This window comes from Ctenocephalides felis, unplaced genomic scaffold (assembly GCF_003426905.1).
Source record: "Ctenocephalides felis isolate EL2017-DRISC unplaced genomic scaffold, ASM342690v1 CF-g0.4_SCAFFOLD_00845, whole genome shotgun sequence".
Lineage (NCBI taxonomy): Eukaryota > Metazoa > Arthropoda > Insecta > Siphonaptera > Pulicidae > Ctenocephalides > Ctenocephalides felis.
In genome coordinates, this window is record NW_020536999.1 from 93,619,919 (window position 1) to 93,637,105 (window position 17,187).

Consider the following 17,187-nt stretch of genomic DNA (forward strand, 5'->3'; position numbering starts at 1 on the left):
AGAAGAATAAAGGAGAGAGAAGAATAAAGGAGAGAGAAGAATGAAGGAGAGAGCAGATGGCGCCGAGTTAAGTAGAATTTAAATTATTGATTTGAGATAGAATAGAAATAGAAGTTAGAAGAAACAGGGAAGATAGGAGAAAAAGAAGAATGAAGAAAAAATAAAGGAAGATAGAAGTTGAATATAATTAGAAGTTAGGAGAAAAAACAAGATTGAAAGAGAAAGAAGAATGAAGAAGTAGCTAATGCTCTGTGTCAAGTAGAATTAAAATTGTTGATTTGAAATAGAATAGAAGAAAAACCAAAGTTAAGAAAAGGAGAATGAAGAAATAAAAGAAGATAGGAAGTGGATAGAAGTAGAAGGTAGAAGAAGAAACAGTATTAGAAGAGAGAGAAAGAGAGAGAGAGAAAGAAAGAGAGAAAGAAAGAGAAAGAGAAAGAGAGAGAAAGACAAAGAAAAATAAAGAAATACAAAAAAAGAGAGTAAAAGAGAGTAAAAGAGAGTAAAAGAGAGAAAAAGAGAGAAAAAAGAGAGAAAAAGAGATAGAAAGGGAGGGAGACCGAGAGAGAAGTATAAATAAGTGGCAAATGCTCCGAGTTAAGTAGAATTTGAATTGTTGATTTGAGATAAAATAAAATTATTTGTTAGAAAAAGAAGGAAAAATAGAAGAAAAAAAAGAATGAAGTAATAGAAAGAAGGAAGGATAGAAGAAAAAGAAAAATGAAGTAATAGAAAAAGGAAGGGTAGAAGAAAAAGAAGAATAGAGCAATGAAAGAAGAATAAAGCAATAAAAGAAGATAGGAGTTGAATAAAATAAGAAGTTAGAAGAAGAAGCAAGGTTATAAAGAATATTGGACAGTATAGAATATATAAAAACAGCATATGATATAATTATTATAGTGTATGATAGAATAAAGTTAGTATAATTGTAAAAACAAAGATGTAAGTATGCCACATTTTATAAAATATGAAAAGTTTTATTTAAATCTTTAACCATATTCTTAAAAATAAAATATTTTATTTTATCAAACAAAATTAATGTTTATATTAACAAAAGAATATGATATTTAAAAAAAAACACAATAAACATGCAAAACGATAAATTTATTAACAGAATTGATTACATTTTAATTTTTAAACATTCTTTAGTAAATTAATACTTCATTTTTTAGATGTATATCATATTTATATATTTATAATTTAGAGATTTTTTGTTTACATTTCTATTTTCTCCGGCCCTGCTTTTCACCATTTCATACGATTAGCATAATTTTATATTAAAATGCAATACTGCTTATGTATATTTTGTAATTCGTAAATAAAAAAAAACATTAATTTTTCAAATTAATGTTTCTCTAATAAAATTTGGACATTGTTCACTTATGTCATTCTTGGGTAATATGTCGCATATGAGTTTTAAAAATTTTAGAGGCGCTTTTTACACTTATTTAATCATAACTTATAAATTACTGAAAACGGTTAAAAGTTCTTTAAGAGAGGTTTTTTGTATATTAAATTTGCTACGTTTTTTGTTTACACATCAAATTTTTTTACCTTTTTTTAACTTAGTAAGTTATGTATGAACAATACTTTGGGGTACTTTGTGAAGAACATTTTAAATATCTCATAATTTTGTTAGAAAACATATGGATTTTAGCATTTGTAGTCTAAGTAGACATATTGAAGTATAACATACTAAAAGCACAGCATGCTAAAACAACTTGTGCACTGAGGGTAATATTTATCTTCTACTTCACTTAGTAAGTTATGTATGAACAATAGGGTACTTCGAGAAGGAAATTTTAAATATCTCATAATTTTGTTAGAAGGCATATCGATTTTAGTATTTGTAGTCAAAGTAGATATATTAAAGTATAGCATATTGAAATTTAAACATGGTAGAACAAACCCAAATATTTTTCCATAGTTCCATAATTAGGAGCTTCTAAATTTCAAAGAGTCCTTAATCTTTGACTCCAATTTCCAGGAAGTTGCACAAATATTTTCTCTTGGAAATTTGGCATATATGAAATCTTCAAAGATTCCAAAACATTATAAAATTATTTAATAATTCAAATTTCCAAATCCCATTACTAAGTTTGTTGAATTTGCATAATAATGCGTAGAGACGCATAATTTCCAATGCGTAGGTCAACAGATTTATTTGTTGTAACTTTTGAATAATTTAATAATTTTTTAGTTGACTATAGATCATTATTAGGACATTATAAATATTTATTTATTATATATATATATATATATATATATTGTATAAATGTTGCTAAATTGATTATTGTTTTATGATGTTGGAAAAAACGTTTACAGAATAAAATTTTGTTACAAAAGTCGGTGGTTTATGCAAGAAATTGTTATTATTTCAAGTTTTTGTTAAAACACACATCAATTTTAGTATTTGTTATCATAGTAAACATATTGAAGTAGGATATATTGAAAATTCAAAATCCTAAAGTAAACAAAACTATTTTTAATTTTTTTTTGCACATGTATAAAAGCTTTTAAGATTTAATGGCAGTTTGTTTAGAAAATTGAAAATATCTCATCAAAAAAAGTATCTGTAGTCAAAGTAGACACATTGAAGTATAACATATAAAATTTGCAGCACTCAGAACGTCTGACGAGCTCTTTAAAAGTATATTATACACCATATGTATAGTAGAAGTAATGTTTTGCAGATTAATGCTGAATTTATTATCAGAAAATCACTAATTATTTTATTTTTTATTAATTCAAACAATAATTTTTTATTTAAAAATCTTGTGATCTTCTGAGGTTGTCCTGAAGAGCCCCTTAAAAATTGTTTATAATTTATAGAGAATTTATTTGTTATTCCAGTAGAAAATCACTAATTATTTTATTATTTATTATTTAAACAATATATTTTAATTTAAAAATTATGAAAACTTCTAAGATTATCCTAAAGAGCTTCTAAAAAGTTTTTTATGATTTATGTAATATTTATTTGCTATAACGACATAAACAATTATGCATTATTATTAATTATTCATATACGTATTATTTTAAACAATAAATTTTTATTTAATCATCTTGGGAATTTCTTTGCGTCTAAATATTTCTAAAGAAAGTTTTATTATGAAATCAGACGTAACCTAAAAATTTATAATTTGGGCATCATTAGTCTATTGTTTTATAATAATTAGTATTTAATTGTTATAAATTATTATATAATTATATATATATATATATATAATATATATATATATATAACAGTATAATCCTGTTGAACCAATTCTCCAGGATCAACAGCATTTCTTAAGGAAGTAAGACTGGATACAGGCAATATGTTTTGAAGTGAAATGTGGCGTATTATGCGAGAAATTGTGTTAAGCAAAATTAGTTTAACGGAGTTCTACTGGTCAATTGTTCATATGTAATTTTTAGTTTTTGTTTAAATAATCAAAAAAATGGCACTAGGTCATTTTAGGTTTTTTTCAGCAATCAGAACAGTTGCACTTTTATTTTAATAGTATTTAGTACGAGTGATATTTTTTTTAGTTTATTGTTGTTTATATTTACTAGCTGATCCGGCAATTATTATTTTTCTTTATAAGGTATATGTAGACAATTTCTAGAGAATCCAAAAATTGTCATTTGAAACATTTAAAAAAAATGTGATATTTTAAGTTTCTAATAACACTTGTAACCAGTTTTGCAATGTTTTTGCGCATAAATAGAATTACTGACTACAATTAAATAATATTTATCTAAAACATCCTACTAAATTTAATTGAACCTAATCTGTCAAAACCATTTGACATTTGACGTATGCGCCGTCGTCTATTGTTTCATTTTGAATTAAGTTTCTACAAGAAATTTTAAACTAAAAATGTAAAGTTTCTATGCGTTTTTCCAATAATTTCTCATCTTTCCCACAACCTCTGGATTAGCACAAATTTTTCAAGACTAAGACTGGCCAAATCGGTTCAGACGTTTTCGAGTTTGAGCATACCTAACATAATATCGAGCTCCATTTTTATATATAAGAATGGTAATTTAGTGTAGACATGGAATTGGATGGTATTAAAAGTATATTAAGTAGAATTGCAAATTTTTATCAATTTACACTTTTAGAATTAAAATTAAATAAAATATGGTGTCAATTTTAGATGTACGAGGTGTTTTGTTACTTATAAGAAGTATATAATATATATTAATTTTATATATATATATATATATAAATATATATATATATATATATATAGAGAATATATATATATATATATATATATATATATATATATATATATATATAATAAATATATTTCAAGTATTTATAAATAATGTTAAAGTTCAAGAGATGAACATAATTATTATGTTATGTCTGGAGAAAGTTATATGAAATCGGAAGTGACCATTACATACATATACCTATATATACTTATATATATATATATATATATATATATATATATATATTTATACATATACATGTATATAAAATTTAATATAAGTCATGTATTATATCACTTCAAACATGCACTTAAAAATAATTTATCATAATAAATATTTATCATTTTCGTTTATTAAGAGTATACATAGTTGCTGTAGGTTATTATAGTATTAAAGATATTTATAGATAATTTAATTTTAAACAAATTTGTCTGACACATCATTCATACTTATCGAATGGTTTCAAAGTTACATGGGATATAGTGAGTAAATGTACAGTAATGCTGTCATACTAAAACTAAACGCAATTACATAGAGAGTCTGTTTAAAATGTGATTTTAGAATATATCGAGTTGGTATAGGTTATTATAATGTTAGACAATATTATAGATAATTTAATTCTAAACAAATTTTCTCTAATACATCATTCATACTAATCAAATGGTTTAGAAGGTAGAAGAGTTATAATAAACAAATGAATAACAAAGATGCATAATACGATGGTATATATAGTAAAATTTTTGGAGTATACTGAGTTGCTGCAAGGTTTATAATATTAGAAAATATTGCCAATAATTTAATTACGTACCAATCTGTCAAATACACCTTTCATATTAATCGATTGGTTAAAAAGTTACAAAAGATATAATAAATACATGCACCAAAATGCATATATCATCAACTTAGTACTATAAACAGTACAGCGGGCTAATTTGTCATCATACTCTTCATCATATCATTCTAATTGAGTGTTATAAATGTCTTACAGAAGCCTTGACATAATTAAATGTCAAAAACACATTTATAACAACGATTTTGTGATGTTTCTCTTGTATATAAATAATTTTACATAACACTCGTTCTCGGTCAAACAACAATGACCTCGATTTTAGAAGAAAAAAAGTTAAAAGTGAAAAAGAAGAACACTAACCGGTTATAGTGGCTGTAAAGAGTCATTGAAATATACTGTAGAACCCCGTTAAAACAATTTTTAAAGTTGGAGGAAGCGTATTATGCGGGATGGATAATAGAACCAATTAAAAGAAGTACACAAACCTGTTATAATGAGTCTAAAGACTCATTCAAATATACAATAAAAGCCTGTTAAAACGATTTTTTAAAGGTGGGAGAAAGCGTATTATGCGGGATGGATATTGGTGACAATTGTCGGATGAAATCTGGTAATGCTATGTGACGGGTCTATAAACGTATGAGTTGGTGGGCCAAAAATCTATTTTATTGTTATTATTATTTTTTTCATATTTTATGTGCATGGATGACCTTGTGCCTAAAGGCAAATTGCTGGAACTGCCCCTACCAAAAATTTTATTAAAAAAAAAATTGCAACTTTTTGAAAACTGTGATGAAAGTAGATGAGAACTTTACGGTGATAAGAATAATTTTGCGAAAAATCCTTGGGGCACTTTTTCAAAAAAATTTCAATTTCAGAGTCATTTGTCACATTGCAACATAAATTTCACACTCGAAATTTTGCAAAAAACACCTATTTTTTATTTTTCTCATAAATTACCTTTTGTGTCATCAACATTTAAAAAATATCGTGTACAAATTACATAAGAGTGTTATTAACTAAAAATGTCCCGACGGCGTCTTAAAGAAAGTTTTTAAGCGAGTAATTTTTTTGTAAATTATTCGTGTAATAAGAAACGTAATAAATTATAAAAGAAACGGTTATGCAATCTGTGAAAAAATTAGTAACACAGTTTTGAGGTTATGGAGTCAACGAAGGAAATATTTAAGTCGATTTTTATTGGGTTTAGTACTGTGTATTATTTATCATATCTCTTGTAACTTTTAAACCATCCGATTGTTATGAATGATGTATGAGACAAATTTGTATAAAATTAACTTAGTTATAATATTGTCTAATATTGTAAAACCCTACAACAACTCGGCATACTTCAAAATCAGATTTAATGTCCATGAGTTTACTCTATAGTTTATAAATCGTAAACCATTCAATTTATATAAATGGTGTATAAGGCAAATTTGTTTCAAATAAAAAAAATAGCAACTTTTTCTAATATTAGAGGACTCTGGAGCAACATGGTATACTTTAAAATTGCAACTAAAGTCAGAATTTATCATTAAAAGCTTAGTTTTTTTGTAGTTCTTGTTTAAAATTAAATAATACCCAAAACTCAATGTTTTTTTAATAACAAATGATATTTTTATTATAAACTAATTAGTTACTAATTAATACTCTATCTTAACTAAGAATGTAGTAAATTGGTATTATTGTTAATATTTATAAAAAAATCTGGATTCTCTAGTTTGTTTTTTAAAATATTCACAATATAATATTCATAAATAATCTTAATTTTTTCCATATTAATAAATACGTAAAAGTAGTAATAATGTTTACGATTTTTTTGCAAAATGTTTAACAATACACATGATCCAAATTTTGCACACTTAAAGCTACATTTATACTCAACAAGTATAAAAAATTTCAAAATCCTGCAAGCTTTTTAAAAAATATAAAAAAATACAGAAAACAAATTTTATCCTGTACCATCCTATGTATATTACTCTGCAATTATAACAGTTATACTAACTAATCGAGTATTAATTAAAATGTTAATTAATAAGTTAAGTTATTATTATTATTATTATTATTTATATGCACTTGACTGTTTAGTTTGTCATTTAAAACATTTAAGAGAAGTTATATAATATGTTTTCACTTGATATAGTTCAAAAGAAATTGTTTTAAATGTCAGAAATGCTCTCACGGCATTTTTATATTATATATATATATATATATATATATATATATATATATATATATAAAGTAGAAAGTGATATAATACGATCATATATTCATAATACAATATAATTTTTTTTATAAATTGCTGACCAGACTTAATTAAGAACGATTACATCAGGAAACAAAAACAAAAAATAAATATTACCTGTATAAACAATACATGTATATATATATATATATATATATATATATATATATATATATGCAGAGAAGGATACAGAAAGAGAGAGAGAGAAAGAGAATATCAGGAGAGAGAAAGAAGAGTAAAAAAGAAAGTAATAAGGATTAAAAGGAAGTCAGGGGAGAAAGAAGAAGGTGAGTAAGAAAGGAGAGAAAAAGGAGAAAAAAAAAGTAGAGAGGGGAAAGAGAAAGAAAGGTGAGAGGAGAGAGAAAAAAGGGAAGAAAGAGATAAAGAAAGAAAAAGAAGAAGAAAGTAAGGAAGAATGGAGAGAGGATAGAGAGACAAACAGGTAAGAGAGAAGAAGGGAATGAGTTATAAAGAAAAGAGGAAACAGAGAAAGACAGAAAAGAGAGAGAAGCAAGAGAAAGACAGGGAGAGAGAAAAAGTAGTGAGAACAAAAGAAAAGAGTAGAAAACCAAACACAGGGGAGAGAGAAGAAGGTGAAAAAGAAAGGAGAAAAAGAGGAGAAATAGAAAGCCAGGGCAAAGTGAAAAAGGTGAAAAAGAAAGGAGAGAGAGAAGAAAATGCAAAGCGCAGGGTAGAAAGAAAAAAAGTGAGAAAGAAAGGAGAAAGAGAAGCGAGAGAGAAAGACTGGGGAGAAAGAAAAAAGTGAGAAAACAAGGAGATAGAGAAGAGAGTGAGAAAGAAAGCAGAGGAAGAAGAGAGTGAAGAAGAAAAGAGACGAGACCGAGAAAGACGGGGGAGAGAAAAGAGAGTAAGCAGAAAAGGGGAGAGGAGCAAAAAGAAAATAAGGAAGGAAGAAGAGATGAGAAAGAGATAAGAGAGAGAGAGTAAGACAGAGAAGAGAGAAGAAAATTAAAAAGAAGAAATGGAAAGAAAGAAAGAAAGGAGTGAGGAGACGGATAAAGACAGCGGAAAGAGAAAATGGTAAAGAAGAAAAGGGTGATGAGAGAGTGAAAGACAAGGGAAAGAGAAGAAAGTGAAAAAGTAAGAAGAGAGAAAGGAAAAAAGACAAATGAAAGGAAAAAAGACAAAAGAAAGAAAAAAGAGAGAAAGAAAGGAGAGAATAGGGAGAAAAATAATTTTTAATAAGTTTTAGCAAAGTATTTTGCTGGTTTATTTGTTCTTTAACTAATATATTGTTTAACTATTTTTTGTAACTAATTTATTAAAACAAATAAAACAAAGTTTGCACAAACAAAGACACGTTTACTTCCTATTATTGTAGAAAATTTTAAGTTTCGAAATATAAAAATAAAAAATATCCACAATTACAATGCTGCAGTTTTACGTTAGAATTCTTAATAAAAAATCTACATAATCTATAACAACTAGATTCTTCAAAAATATAGCTATATTAATACTTAGTAATTATTAAAAAATTTATCAAACCTTTATCTGCAAAAAACAAAATATAAAAAATATCAAAAATAAATATGTCTACGGTTACAATTTGACAAGTGCAAAATTATGTGCGATTTATATTTATAAATACATAAATTTCTATATATGTGTGTTTGTATATATATATATATATATATATATAATTGAATCTGTATCAATAAATCTATAACAAGATATAAAAAGAAAGGTGATCCATTAAAAGTCCATTAATGTCAGAAGCTGTCGCAGAATTTCACATTATTTAAATTTATTGACAGTTTATTTTATTGTTATCGGTATTTAATTGGATTGTTATATATATATATATATATATATATATACGATAACTAGTCTAAATAAATCATACAACTATAGTGCACACACACATTTTAAATATTAATAAAATTATGACAAAATAATTTAAAAATTTAGAAAAATATATCACTAAACTTGGGTAAATCCACAAAACTCACACATCTATTTTTTAAAAAATTTAGAAAAAATTGGAACTAGACTAGGTGTAAGTAGCATTTTGCCGTAAGGCAAGTTGCATGAACTTTTCGATATGTATAAATGATCGATATATATCGGTCGATCGAAGTATATAAACTAGTTGTTTAACAGTTCACTTCTTTAACTTGTAACTACCTGTCTAAATTGTCCACTTGTCAACTTCTTTACCTGTCTATTTGTCCACCAGGTTACCTATGTCCCTATTTCTACATCTCTACTTGACAACCCATCATAAATTTCATATCAATCTTCAAAAAGTTATTGAATAAAAAAAAATCTTCAAGAAGTGCAAGACTACTACAAGCAATACTGACTAACCACAAAATATTTCATCGACTTCCAAAATTCCAAAAATTCACAAAAAAAACATTTAATCTAATACCACAATTGATTTTTTTTTTTAAATTACCTAATCCAGAATACCTCTCGCAACTTGTCAATGGAATTTTACAGAGATCTTTAAAAATAACAATTTGTGTTACACAAAAGTAAAGTACGAGAAAAAAAACATATAAAATTAATTAGGAACCACAAAAAGTGTGCTTAGATATTAACCATAAAAGTTATTTAGGCCATCGAAACCATAAAGTCACTTAATGATGAGTCTGAATTAATAAACAAAAAACTAAATCAAGATTAAAAATACGATTAGACGAAGAGCTGGTGAATATATATATATATATATATATATATATATATATATATATATATTGGTTTAGAAATATGAACAAACAACACTCTTTCTTGCATTAATTTATTAAATAATAATTTTACAAACGTTTCGGGACTAGGTTTGTCTCATCATCAGTGTGTTATAATTTGAAATCTAAGATATGGAAACCTAAATTAGCATTATGTGTTATCCGTTACAAGTCGCTCATTATACTGCCCCACCAACGATCGTCGGAGTCTGAATTCTCAATCAAGGTCAACTAGATGAGTCACGAAATATCAAATAGGAAAGAGAAAGAATAGGGCCCAGTTGAAAAATAGATGTCGCTAGGAGAAAAAATATTCTATATTCTATCTTCGTCATCTAAGGCAAGATAGGACTGAAAAAATTGGGAAGAAGAAGAATTAAGATGGTTGACGACTTGAGAAAAAAAATGCAGGGAACTGAAAGCCGAAGCACAGGACCAGGAAGTATGGAATCACAAGTTTGGCTCAGAAAGAACCTAAAAACGAATAAAGAGTGGTTAATGATCATTAATCAATAGTAATAAAACAGTAATGAAAATAATAAACCAGGAAGAGGAAGAAAATCATTGATTTTGCGGTGCGGTGCATTTAGTATATAATGTTAAACCGTGAAGACAAAAATTTGGATGGAAGATAGTTAGTAACATTCCCTGAAAATCAACTATCTTTCATCCAAATTTTTGTCCTTACGGTTTAACATTCCCTGAAAATTAACTTTCTTCCCTTCTGGGTGCCACGTGGTTTCTCGTTGGCGTTGCAGTCGTTGCGTAAAACAATCTTTGTACATTTTTTTTTAGATACTGTTAACAAAGAATTGCTGAATGATGACACACAATCCGTGTCAAAACGTATATTTTAAATAAATAATTTGCATTTATTTGTTTCTTTTATTTTGACGACTGGCTGAAAATCATATCAAGATATATATATATATATATATATATATAAATATATATATATATATATATATATATATATATACATACAGAAATAACAAACCCGAGATTATGATTAACCATTAAGATTGAATACAAGGACTATTAAAAAATGTATTTATTTATTCAGAATTAAAAGACAATTATTATTAATTTGTTAAATACTAAAGAGAAAAGGGAGAAAGAAAGACAAGTAGAAAAGAAGAGAGTAAGGAACAAAAGAGAGAGGAAAGAGAGAAAGACAGTGAGAGAGAAGAAATTGAAAAGAAATGAGAGAGAAAGAAAAAAGGAAGAGAGATAGGAAAAAGAAAGGAAAGAGTAAGGAAAAAGAGAGGAAAGAGTAAGGAAAAAGAAAAGAGAGAGTAAGGAAAAAGAAAGAAGAGAGTAAGGAAAAAGAAAGGAGAGAGAAAGGAAAAAGAAAGAGAGAAAGAAAGAAATCTAAAACTTAATATTTATTAATTCAAATAGTTTTGCAAGAAATCCAGGTGTCTAAAAAAGTGTTTTTCTTTTACAATTTTCTATATTTGAGAGTGAAAGAAAATAAAACTCTGTTTTTACAACAACTTTGTAGACTAGGATGTTGTAAATTAGTTTATATTTATTTTATCTGTTGTAACTTTCAAATCATTTGATTAATATAGCTGGTGTATTAAAAAAATTGTACAAAATTAATTGTTCTAAAAGTCTAACAATATAAACCATAGAAAAACTATGTATATTTCAACATGAACACCAAAATTTTTGAACCATTTTAAAAATACAATTAGTATGGTATCACAAACAATATTAGTTACTATAACTTACCTTTTTCAATATTTTTTGTCCTAAATAAAAATCTTACAGTTAGATATTATTTCCATCAGCTATCCTATTATTTTCATGAGAAAACCACAACAACGCATACGAATTACACTTTCGTATTACATAATTAAAAGTGTTTTAAACGATAAAAAATTCAGTAAAAAACTATGATTACTTAATCTAGAAATGCAGATGATTATTTGGAATGATATATATGTCAAATTTGAATAGATTTTTTGCTATTTTTGGCATTTTCAGGCCATTTCTCACGGTAGATAAAGGAGTTTTATGAAAAAAAAACTAGCAGTGCACTTTTAAGAAAAATAATTTTTCAAAATTTTCAAACTTAATTTATGAAAGTTGTAGTCTTATTTATGCAAAATTTTAATTTCAGAGATGTCTTCGAATTTTTGCAAAATGCCGTCAAATCTCTATGTATGAATATAAAATTATTTACTTTAATGTGATACGTTTTTTATAGATTTTCATAGACTTTATAATTTTTCACAAATTAGTGGATTGTCGAAAATTGGTGAAACTTTTTGTGTATATACACTAGAGTTGCAGCAATTTCTGTGCAAAATTTCATTCTGATTCCTTACTCAGATTTTGTACAAAAATTATCAAAATTTTGTATAACAGTCTAACATACAAGTTTTGCTAAGTGCACTTTTTGAAGAAAAAAATTATAACGAATTTACTAACTACTAAATCCCAACAAAACCTTTTACACTCGTTTATAATACTTATAGCAAAATTTGTGCGAAATTTCACCCATCTATCTGCAACATATAATTTACAACAAATTCTCAAAGTGTATAATTTTCAAATATAACACTTGTCTCTCTCCTCATACATCAAGTGTTTAGTTTCATAACACTTGTTTATAATACTCGATCAATATTCATAACACGATTATAGTTAATTTTGTTATTATTCTAAACATAACACTTAAACAAAAATTACACGCTCGTTTAAATGATTTTTTATTTGAGTAGTTTATTTACATAACAAGCACTCGAAGAAATTTAAGTAAATAGAAGACTTTGAAGTAAAAATATTGATGGTAAAATTTTGATAAATTTTGCAACAAATCTGAGCTAGTTGTGACTATAAAACTTTACACAAATGTTACTATACTTATAGTGTAACTATCAAAAAAAATTCAATAATTTTGGAAATTTGCAAAATTTATAAAAAATCATTTTCCTAAGAAGTTTATAGTGTACCACTATATAACAAACTTATATTATAGTTCGATATTTATAGAAATATTTTCTATATTTGGACAAGTGCATTCCTTTGATACATGTTCCATAACTTTTGAACCATTCGATTAATATGAATGATGTATTAGCAAAATTTGTTCAAAATTGAACAGTCTACACTTTTGTCTAACACCAAATAACTCTAGAGCAACTCGGTATACTTATAAATGGCAACTGAAAACATAATTTTGTTATAAAATGTATATCTTTACCTTGCTATTACACCAATGGTGTTTTACGCATTAAAATGTGCGATTGCAAAATTTCTTCATCGAAAGACATTGATGGAATTTTAAAATAGATTCTTGAAAGATCAATAACTTTGATAAACATCTTTCGAATATCATCATTGACCTCAAATTTGTTTTTGAAGAAGATAAAAGTAAAAGCATATGTCTGTTTGTGACCCCAAGAGACCCGTAGATGTTAAAAAACAATAACACATTTGGTAAAATATAAAGGTACAATTTCTGGTATTTTTTGATGCAACTTTAAAATTATTGAAAATTTTGATTTAAAATGTCCTGCAAATTTGAAGCTGATAAAATTGTCTATAAAACTATTCATATAAAAATTTCTTTAAACACTGTTTTGAAGTATAAACTTCTTTAGGCGCGACTAAGGTGTAAATCCGTACAAATGCAACGGAAGTGCGTTACGGCAGAGTCGAGTGCCAATGATTCGTCATTCGCTCTCGATGAAATCATTTCTTTACGGGTCGATTGTGATTAGTCGTCGTGTATGTGAATAGAGGTCTGTCGTTGTATGCGTACCGGCATCAACGTTGTATGCGTACCGATATCAACAAAAAAATCGGCATAGATAAATAAACATTTTAAAGTTACATAGTAGTACAAATCTTGATTTAAAGAAAAATGCCTGAGTCAGAAGAATATTCTACTCTGTTCTTTGAAAATAATGAAACAAATTAAACATCCCTAGTAGAAATGTATCGTGGCTAGAGGGGTAAAATATCGTGGCGCAATATTCGAATCTTGTCTTTAAATGGACCGGACAATATTTGTTTTCAAAATTATGGAAAACTTGGAAAATTCATCGGAAAAGTGTTTTATATGGTTTATTACAAATAATAAACATGTTTTCCATCTGATTTACGCCTCTAATTCTATATTTACACGAATTATACATAATTTTTAAATGTGGGCGAAATCCAAGTTTTTTGTGGCCGACCAAGATTCATTTCTTCAGTATTATCGAACTTGGGAAATATGTGGTATTTATAAGGGTCACGAAAAAAATTAACTTTAGATAATTAATTAGCACAAAAATCATGATTAAAGCTTTTAAAAAGTCATATGCTCGATCGCAATTGCTAGTTTGATACATTTTTCTTACAAATTCAATATAAATTTTAAATGTGGGGGTTATGCATTTTCTTTCTGGGCAACCACGATTCGTTTCTTCAGTATTATCGAACTTGGGAAATATGTGGTATTTATAAGGGTTACGAAAAAAAATAACTTTAGATAATTAATTAACACAAAAATCATGATTAAAGCTTTTAAAAAGTCATATGCTCGATCGCAATTGCTAGTTTGATACATTTTTCTTACAAATTCAATATAAATTTTAAATGTGGGGGTTATGCATTTTTTTTCTGGGCAACCACGATTCGTTTCTTCAGTATTATCGAACTTGGGAAATATGTGGTATTTATAAGGGTTACGAAAAAAAATAACTTTAGATAATTAATTAACACAAAAATCATGATTAAAGCTTTTAAAAAGTCATATGCTCGATCGCAATTGCTAGTTTGATACATTTTTCTTACAAATTCAATATAAATTTTAAATGTGGGGGTTATGCATTTTTTTTCTGGGCAACCACGATTCGTTTCTTCAGTATTATCGAACTTGGGAAATATGTGGTATAAAGGTCACGAAAAAAATTAATTTTAGATAATTAATTAGCACCAAAGTAATGATTAAAGCTTTTAAAAAGTCATGTCCTCGATCGCAATTACAAGTTTGATACATTTTTCTTATAAATTCAATATAAATTTTAAATGTGGGGGTTTTGCTTTTTTTTTCTGGGCAACCACGATTCGTTTCTTCAGTATTATCGAATTTGGGAAATGTGTGGTCTTTATAAGGGTTACGAAAAAAATCAACTTTAAATAATTAATTAGCACCAAAATCATGATTAAAGTTTTTAAAAAGTCATATGCTCGATTGCAATTAATAGTTTGATATATTTTTGTTATAAATTCAATATGAATTTTAAATGTGGGGGTGATACATTTTTTTCTGAAATTATATTGAAAACCAATATAAGATTAATATAATAAACAATATTTACCCCAAATTCAAAATTATTATTTTAACCCATATTTAAAAATATTATTTAATTCATATAGAAAACAGAATTTAACTCATTGATAATATCTTAGGTAATACATAGCTCGATCAGCTCGATCGTAATTAATAGTTTGATATAAATTTTATATGAATTCAATATAAATTGTAAATATTATATTCACATTTATTTTTTCTTTATTATCGAACATTTACATTGGGAAATAAGTAACATTTACATTGGTCAAGAAAATAATCAATTTTAAATCATAAATTAGCGCCAAAAACATCTATGGTGACTCTTAAAAAACATATTTTTGAGAATTAATTAATTAATAGCTAAATTAATTAAATCCATTATTAAACGTGAAGATATGCAAAAATTTTCATTTTCGATATTCGTCTCATTACTATAACTACCCTACGGGAAGTTAAAAAAGCAATAAATAATTTAACTATATTGTATTTATTTATTAACTATATTATTTAACGATATTTTAAGTATGGCCATCATTCAATAAACAAAACAAAAACAAAATTATACAAGATTATAATAGTGCAAAAGTATCAGAATATATATATATTAAATTTAAATAATGTGAGTAAACGAGAAAAAAATGTAAACAAAATGTTTGATAAAAAAAACAAAACTTCGAATAAAATAAAAGTTAAATAATAAAATTTTGTGATTAGTCACATGCCTTGCTTAAATTTGTTTTACCCTGGTTTGGTATGTATTAATATTATTTAAATCTGTTATATCTGCTAGTAATATATCGATTTATATTTATAAATTTAGACGTTTTATATTTATTCATAGAATAAAAATTTCTGAAATTGCATCATATATACATGTATGTATGACCATACCATATATATGTACGAACATCTGTTTTTGAGAAACTACTCAAGAGTGTCTCTTCTTTCTTTCATATAACCGATGTTTGTATAAGACTATCTCACTTCGTGTACGATGCGAGTCCTTTCTTCTATGCGTGTCCTTTGTCCTACGACGAAATATTCTACCTGACTGTGTCAGTTGTGGCCAAAATTATTTTATACGTATTTTATGAACAAATATTATGTCATTGCACTTTTGTTTTATCTTTTTGATAGCAATTATTATTTATATTACTATACTAGTTTATTATTTATATTAATGTTATTTAAGAGTAAAAGTTTAATTAAAAAATTAACTTAAATTCAAACGAAGATTTTTTTAAATTTATTATTGTGTACATAGAAAAGAGTGTGATTATAAAAAATGTTTGTTGGTTAGTTCTTGAAGAAGGAAAGAATCCATAAGCCCAAAACGTAGAATAAAATAAGTGAAATATTAATTTTGTTTTGTGAAGATAAAATTTATTTTATATAATTCAGAAAAAAAATCAATAATAAATCTAAATATTTAAAATTTTATAAATATAAACATATTTGATATAATAATAATTAATGGCGTTTTTATTAATTTCGTTTTGAACATTTTCTAACTAACGTTTCACAGATTATGTAATTTACTAACTATCTCATATTGAAATGAATGAAAAAAGAGTTATATATAAACTTTGTATATATAAAGTTTTTTTTAATGACTACTACACTGAATAAACTAATAACGACAAATTAATGAGCGTATACTTCGTAACATAAATACAAAAACATAAAAACCGCCCTTTGATTAACAATGCTACACCTACACCATCAAACAAAGCGCAAGCCAAGCAGAGTTTCGTAATTTTCAGTAGACTGAAATTTGTTACGCAGTGCGTTTAGCAATTTTTGTTGAATTTAGAATTTGTTATAATATTAAAAAAATATCATAAAATATAGTAAGTCTTAGTTCGTGAATGTTGAGTGAATATTTCGTGAATAATAAAATGATCTAGATATCAAATATATAATAATTTGCTAA

General features: G+C 26.0%; 2 protein-coding genes across 2 annotated transcripts in view; both read left to right on the plus strand.

Annotated features, from left to right (window-relative positions):
• LOC113363083 (mucin-5AC-like) overlaps positions 1 to 5,206 on the plus strand; it is an 8,413-nt gene extending 3,207 nt beyond the window's left edge. The window contains exon 4 of the mRNA XM_026605569.1: positions 5,198 to 5,206. Within this exon, the coding sequence (XP_026461354.1) occupies positions 5,198 to 5,206 (9 nt within the window). The remainder of the gene's footprint in view (positions 1 to 5,197) is intronic.
• Positions 5,207 to 5,305: 99 nt separating this feature from the next.
• On the plus strand, positions 5,306 to 8,069 carry LOC113363084 (mediator of RNA polymerase II transcription subunit 2-like). The gene is made up of 3 exons (XM_026605570.1): positions 5,306 to 5,361; positions 7,428 to 7,534; positions 7,897 to 8,069. The coding sequence occupies exons 1-3, from the start codon at positions 5,306 to 5,308 to the stop codon at positions 8,067 to 8,069; spliced, it is 336 nt and encodes a 111-aa protein (XP_026461355.1).
• Positions 8,070 to 17,187: the final 9,118 nt, after the last annotated feature.